The following is an 8,067-nucleotide window of genomic DNA, read 5'->3' on the forward strand; positions in this document are numbered from 1 at the left end:
CAGAAAGCTCAGATAGCCGAGGTCTGTGACCAAGACAGCTTGCTTAAACCTTAATTGGATATATGCACAAAAATAAGTTGAAATGAAATGTAGGATAAAGGAAATTCCCCCCCCCCCCCCCCCCCCCCCAATGTCTACTTGCTTCCGTATTGCCTGAACCAAATGTTCGAGGTGCATATCTAAGTAATATATAATTTCCGTTACTAAACATGGCTCGAATAGAGAAAAAGATGCCTTAGTGTCTAGGGCTTATCTCTTTAAACTGTTAAAGTAGTACTAAACCATATATCTCTTGGCTGGGCAGTTAATACCACAAGTCATGTCATTGGTGATATATGTAAGTATATTTTTTGTAAAAAAAAAGAAAAGAAAAAAAATGTATGCAATTTTATTTCATCTAATACCACTGTGCCAAGTAACCTTGTCCTTAAAATATGTATGGGGTACCTGTAAAAACAAAGTACTCAGATTGTGTGCGGAACTAGGGTAGTCATAGACGCTACCCGTTATCTCTGAAATGAGAAGCTAAACACCCAATTTAAAAAAGAAATACTTTAAGGGTGATGAGTGGTAGTATTTTTATCCGTGGTGTATGTCGTTTGATACGCACAAAGAACACAGACGGTATGTATCCCTGTGTGATTCCACTGTCTGCATAAAGACAATCCTCTTGCTGCCTAACATGCCCGTCCCGACTTCTCTCTCACTAATCACTAACAACTAATCCACTGACCTGGGCACACACCCTGAACAGCGTGATTAAACCCAATCTGATTAAAATTAGCTCTACTGGGGTCTACCAGTAGATCTAACAGCATTGCGTGGACTCCCACGTCCAGGTGACATTTCATCTATAAGTAACAATTTAAATATCGACCAATTACACTTCCCCTTTTATAACGTTATTCTGGAGCATACAAATACTAAAAATATCGGGCGAGACTATTTATACTTTTTGGTCTATTTCAACATTGAAAAAACGTGGGGGGGGGGGGGGGGAGTGCAGTAATACTCTGGATTGTATACTAGTATAAACAGATTGTATGCTATACCATCATGGGTTGTTGTTTTTTTCGTCTTGAAACGAATTTTATATAAAATTTTATATTGAAATTAATTTCCGGCATACTTCGTAACTCACTCGAATCATTTCGTATACCATCGGCTTAATCCCGAATGTTTTCAAATTCTTTTTCAAATCACTGGCATGATTTTGCAAGTAAGGTTTTGATTGGTCGAATAAAAGGTCAACTGAACATGAGCTTCAACGGGCTGCTGTTAGATCCACATGTAATAGTGGAGCTAATTTTAATTAGATTGGAGTAAACCTTAATTTGATATAAGCACGAACAACAGTATAAATGAAATGCCTTCCATTATTTTAGTTTGTACTATTTGGATGGAGTGGCTATAAAAAGGCCAGTGACAAGTCTGACGAGAGAGAGAGAGAGAGAGAGAGAGAGAGAGAGAGAGAGAGAGAGAGAGAGAGAGAGAGAGAGAGAGAGAGAGAGAGAGAGAGTACCTCTACTCTGATTTATCTCTTATACACTAAGAAGCAACTTTTAACCTACAGACAGCCCAAGTTGCTGAGGTATATGTGCGTGCGTGTGTGCCCATGACAGGACGTTAACTGAGTATATGTAAACAAAATGTTGACCGAACCTGCACAATGGCTCATTGGGGCTCCTGCTTATAATTTTAATACATTCGATTATGCTCCTCGATATCTGTTCACGTCTTGGACAGTCGGCGACTGTACTCGACACGCCAGACGAACCTGATAATAAAAATAAATAAATAGTTAAATAAATAAACTACTACTACTACTACTACAACTACTGAATGAATGAATGAATGTTTAACGACACCCCAGCACGAAAAATACATCGGCTATTGGGTGTCAAACTATGGTAAAATGAAACAACAGTGTGATGATCATCATCAACATAAAAATTCAACAGTTAAATAAAAACACAGTGTAAAGTCTGTGTACAAATGCAAATATCACAGAAATATATAATTAAAATTTTGAATAAAATTCAGTATCACGTAAAAATTGTAAAATAAGTTCGGGATGGAATCGAAAGGATTCCATCACAGTTCGAAGTCCAAATATATCTTTTCGAATTGCTTTCAGATGGGTACACTCCACCAAAATGTGTCGCACAGTCAGAAGACACCGACAGTGCTCACACTGAGGTGGAGGATCTTTCTTTAAGATAAGTGAATGGGTCTACTACTAATGATGATGATGATGATGCTAATGATGATAATGTTGGTGATGTTGATGATACTAATAATTATATAAGCTGTTTTTATTTAATCAATGAAAATGATGATGACCTAGTCTTACGATTGAACTGTTTTGGCTGTTTGTCAAAGGGTTAAAGCTGAAAAGGTTTTGGGCAATTCTACGAAAAATGATACCTCTGAAGTAAGCTGTTGAGGCATGTGTGCAAAAAATCGTGCAACTGCCCACGTTACTGGGTTGAGGTGGGGAGTGGGGGTTGTTTGGAAAATTGTGAGAACCTGATGTCCTAAAATGTCATTTCTTGCGTTCTACAAGTAAAATGCATCATGACAAATGCATGTATATGCATATTATAATAATAATAATAATTTGCTTTGAGCAGGGATAGGGTTGGGAAAGGGGGTTGACCCCCAACCCACCACCCTGAACATGCCCCTATTGTTAGGTTTTTTTAAATTCCCTATTAAGATTTATGTATTTTTTACAATTTAGATGAACCAGTTGCCAAAGACATGTTTTATTTTAAAAATATGTTCTTATTAGATTTTATGATTCGCAAATGTTGCGTCATTACTTTTGGCGTTACGTCAGTTACCCATTAATAAAAAAAAATCCTTGTAGAAAACTTAGTTCTCTTGTTCTAGTGATCATATTTTACCTGTGTACTACACATTTCTATAATACTTCAAAACTTGATGCTTGAGATTCAGAGAATTTTGGCAAGTTCAAAGACATGTCAAATACAAGTTACTTTTTTTGTTGTGTCAGTTACCCACTTTGTCACAACATATTTATTTCAATCAAAAACACTCTTAAGAATTTTATTGAATATTTAAAAAAAAATTCTGTGATATTTGTGTTTTTGCACAGTTCTTTACACTGTTTGTCTTGAATTTTTATATTGATGTTGATCATCACTTTATTTATTTGCATTACCATAGTTTGACACCCAATAGCCGATGTATTTTTCGTGCTGGTGTGTCGTTAAACATTCATTCATTCATTCATTCATTGCGTACAATAACAACACTAATAGCAAAGCGACCATTGATACAGTTGATCATATACCAGTCGTGGAGCATTGAACTGTGTGTGCCACTTACACCACCTGCGTGTGCTGTAACCTCACCGTGGTGCAGGGGTGTAACATTATCTTTGAGAATGGCCAACACAGCACAAATCCCCTTGTTTTCTTCGAGATACAATTGAAATTTTGAGTAAAAGTCAGTATCCATCTGTGATATTTGTATTTTTGCACAGTTCTTCACACTGGTTTTGTTTGAATCTTGAATATTAATATTAATATTAATATTGATCATCACTTTATTTGTTTGCATTACCATAGTTTGACTCCCAATAGCCGATGTATTTTTCGTGCTGGGGTGTCGTTAAACATCCATTTATTCACTCCAGCTGAGCCCATCGATCACTTTCCTTCGGATGGGGGTCGGACGTCGCCCAGTGGTAAAGCGCTCGCTTGATGTGCGGCCGGTTTGGGATCGATCCCCATCAGTGGGTCCATTAGGCTATTTCTCGCTTGAGCCAGTGCACCACGACTGGTACATCAAAGACCGTGGTATGCGCTATCCTGTCTGTGGGATGGTGCATATAAAAGATCCCTTCCTGCTAATCGTAAATAGTAGCCCATGCAGTGGCGACAGCGGGTTTCCTCCCTCAATATATATGTGGTCTGACGCCATATAACCGTAAATAAAATGTGTTGAGTGCATCATTAAATAAACAATTTCCTTCCTTCCCTTGGATGGGGATGGTCACGGGATTGGAACCTGTGACCTATCTATCAGTTCTAAACCCACCGAGACATGTAGTGTACGCTTTACTTACAGACTTTCGAGAGATCTTGCAGTCCGCTATTTAGACTGGCCCTCATAGTTTCCACTGGCGTTCCCGTGCTTGCTAACTGCGGGGAGTCTGCGCACTCGTTAATTATGTCCAGTGAGCACGTCATTCCTTCGCGAACATTTCTGTAACGACATTCTAAGTATGATCATGTAATGCTGAATTCTATTTTACAAATAATTGAATTATTAGAGAAACATATGCGTGTATCTAGCCTATTAACAGTTTGAACCGGCTGTTAGCGGCATTTAAAAGCAATCATCTCTATTTTCGTATGGTAATTCTTTCAGAAATGGTTTCAAAACTTTACTGGTTATTCGAGTTTCTATTTTATATTTGGACACGATAAATTGGCACAATATTAGATTTAGGACAATCTTTCGATTTAAGACAGTGTTTCGATTTAAGACAATTGAGACCATGACGAAATCTCGTTTGTCGTAAACATCATGAGGACATTTTGTTTGCTTGTTTGTTTGTTTGTTACTGGGGTTTTTTTTTCTTGTTTGTTTTTTTCGTTTTATGTGTGGGATTTTGTCTGTGCTTTTTCCGCTAAATCATTCTGCTCAAATCATTGACTTTCTAGCATGTCACTTTCCATGGACTATCAGTAAAATGTTTACTTAAACATGTCATAAAATCAAATCCTTCTTCCAGCTCCATGCATGATGTTGACTCCATTAAAAATATTTAGACTTCGAAATAATTTAAGCAATATTTCTTTACCATACTAATATACTAAATATATATGAAATACACACATATGTGTGTACACGGAGCGAGACATAGGCCATTAGTAAAGCGCTCGGCTAATGCGCTGTCGGTCTAGGATCGACTCAACGGCCTATCTTTCGTTCCAGCCAGTGCACCACTACTGATGTATCAAAGGCCGCGATATGTGCTGTCCTGTTTGTGGGACGGGGCATGTCAAAGATATCTTGCTACTAGTGGCAGTCCTTCAGCATGCGGCGTTGGAACCGTCCATATATTGTGGCCAACATCAGGAACCTAAGTCAACAAGCTCTCTTAAAAGGACAGACCTTAGTTTTTAAACACTAAGGCATATTCTTCGCTATTAGAGGCGTTTATGATCACTGAACTCAAACATTACTTATATTTTATTTTTAGATTATTCATTTCCGTACAACCGAAATCTTTCTGGTCATCCTGGTGTTTCTAACGCCACAGAATACATATAGACAGGCACATGACAGCGAGTCATAGCTGCATACCCTCACGACTCTTAACGTCTTTTGGAATCAGTCTTTGTGCAGTGATAAGGTATCGTAATGTATGCTACGGCTCCTGAACTGTTTGACGAGTAGATGAAAACATATTCTAGTCACTTGCCTCGGAGAAAAGAAATGTTTTGTTTTGTTTAACGACACCATTAGAACACATTGATTAATTAATCCGGTTATTGGATGTCAAACATTTGGTAATTCTGACCTGCTACATTTTTCCATTAGCAGCAAGGGATCTTTTATATGCACTTTCCAAAAGACAAGAACGCATATACCACGGCTTTTGATAAGTTGTGGTGCACTGGTTGGAACGAGAGAAAACTCAATCTGTTGACGGGAGGATCCGCAAGCACCCCAGGAGAGCGCTCAACAGACTAACTCCTAAATCCCGTCCCGCTTCCCCCCCGGAAAAAAAGACCTTCCTTTAGTGGGCCAAATATCATGTGCTGGAAATAAGATTTGATTTTAATCAAACTTGATTTATGGATGTGCTTACGTGCAGACTCTCTGCTTTTCCTCGGGGTCAAGGTTACCAATGTCGGACAGTTGCACAGGTCTTCTAATTATCTGACTGCAAGTCAAGATTCGCTGCTCAATATTTCCCTGGCACTCTCCTTTAACCGAGATGCCTTAAATTAATGAAAGAAATCCGACAGTATACTTAACTTTAAAGAATACATTCTCCTACCAAACAAAATATAAAAATAACCTTATTAGATCATGGAATTCATTAAAGTTGTTGGGTATTGTCTGTCTGTCTGTCTGTCTCTCCTCTCTCTGTCTCTCTGTCTCTCTCTCTCTCTCTCTCTCTCTCTCTCTCGCAATCCAACTAGAGGGCTTACTACTGATTATCTTTTCAGGAGGTCGACCACTTGCAATTTACTTTTCTGGTACGCAAAACTGAGTGTGGCGAGTGATCGCCCCCTGAACGGTATGCTGAATTTTACTAGCCACTAACACTAACGCATTGACATAGCTCAGATTTGTGTCCAGAACGGAGTGCTTGAACCTTAATTGGATAAATAAGCAAGAAAATAAGTTAAACTGAATGAATGTGATTTTATTTCGGCATTACTGAGCTCAAGCTCAAAAAGCTATGTATTTTACACTTAGACAAGGAAAACGTTGCCATCTTTCCATTCAATGCCAACTTAAATTATTTGATTGTATGGTTTTACCTATTGCTGTGATATTTGTGTTTTTGCACAGTTCTTTACACTGTTTTTGTTTGTCTTGAATTTTTATATTGATGTTGATCATCACTTTATTTATTTGCATTACCATAGTTTGACACCCAATAGCCGATGTATTTTTCGTGCTGGTGTGTCGTTAAACATTCATTCATTCATTCATTCATTGCGTACAATAACAACACTAATAGCAAAGCGACCATTGATACAGTTGATCATATACCAGTCGTGGAGCATTGAACTGTGTGTGCCACTTACACCACCTGCGTGTGCTGTAACCTCACCGTGGTGCAGGGGTGTAACATTATCTTTGAGAATGGCCAACACAGCACAAATCCCCTTGTTTTCTTCGAGATACAATTGAAATTTTGAGTAAAAGTCAGTATCCATCTGTGATATTTGTATTTCTGTCCGTCTGTCTGTATGTCTGTCTCTCTCTCAATCCAACTAGAGGGCTTACCACTGATTATCTTTTCAGGAGGTTGACCACTTGCAATTTACTTTTCTGGTATGGAAAACTCAGTGTGGCGAGTGATCGCCCCCTGAACAGTATGCTGAATTTTACTAGCCACTAACACTAACGCATTGACATAGCTCAGATTTGTGTCCAAAACGGAATGAATGAATGAATGTTTAACGACACCCCAGCACGAAAAATACATCGGCTATTGGGTGTCAAACTATGGTAATGGAAACAAACAAGATATAAATAAAAACAGTGTAAAGAACTATGCAAAAATACAAATATCACAGATAAGATACCGACTTTTACTCTAAACTTCAATTTGTGCTGTATTGGCCATTCTCAAAGAGAATGTTACACCCCTGCACCACGGTGAGGTTACAGCACGGGCAGGGGTGTCCAGAACGGAGTGCTTGAACCTTAATTGAATGAATAAGCACGAAAATAAGTTAAACTGAATGAATGTGATTTTACTTCGGTATTAATGAGCACACGGCCTTCTGATAGGAACGTAATAGCAACATTATTTATTGATTTGTTTAACGCAAGACACTAGGTATCCGGGGGCATGTCCTCCACCTTACCCGGACATTTTTAGAAATACCAACTGCCCCCCCCCCCCCCCCCCCCCCCCCCCTGCTATCTACGGCCCATAGCAAGAGGCGCTTGTGTATTAACCCTGACCAAAACACCCTCAATGTTATAATGAAATACTGATACTTACCGTAAACAGCCAAAATCAAACCAAACAGAAGCATTGTCCTTGTGGGCTCCGAATAAAAGCAATGTGCCCGTTCACCGAAGTTGAATCAGTTATATACACATACACGCCTACATATAATGTGTCTATATTTAATTTGGATTGTTAGCATTTTATCCATTTAATTATATCCATTCTGGCCATTTATGTCAATTAGGCCAGAGAACGAGAATTTTGAGTTGTTTCACATTAAAAACTTTTATTCCGGGTTTCTTTCTCTTAGTAAAGTATAATAAAGTATGGTGTGCCCAGACACTGGATTTGGATTTTACTATGGAGGTATTACAAATTTACAAAAG

The 8,067-nt window shown here is 38.5% G+C and overlaps 1 protein-coding gene across 1 annotated transcript in view; it reads right to left on the reverse strand.

Annotated features, from left to right (window-relative positions):
• LOC121390045 overlaps window positions 1-7,814 on the reverse strand; it is a 60,706-nt gene extending 52,892 nt beyond the window's left edge. Inside the window, exons 1-3 of the mRNA XM_041521750.1 lie at window positions 7,733-7,814; window positions 5,852-5,984; window positions 4,097-4,236 (exon numbers count right to left, since the gene is read on the reverse strand). Of these exons, the coding sequence (XP_041377684.1) occupies window positions 4,097-4,236; window positions 5,852-5,984; window positions 7,733-7,766 (307 nt within the window). The 5' untranslated portion in view covers window positions 7,767-7,814. The remainder of the gene's footprint in view (window positions 1-4,096; window positions 4,237-5,851; window positions 5,985-7,732) is intronic.
• Between the last annotated feature and the right edge of the window lie 253 nt (window positions 7,815-8,067).

The sequence above is a fragment of the Gigantopelta aegis genome, chromosome 15, assembly GCF_016097555.1.
Source record: "Gigantopelta aegis isolate Gae_Host chromosome 15, Gae_host_genome, whole genome shotgun sequence".
In the NCBI taxonomy this organism is placed as follows: Eukaryota; Metazoa; Mollusca; class Gastropoda; order Neomphalida; family Peltospiridae; genus Gigantopelta; species Gigantopelta aegis.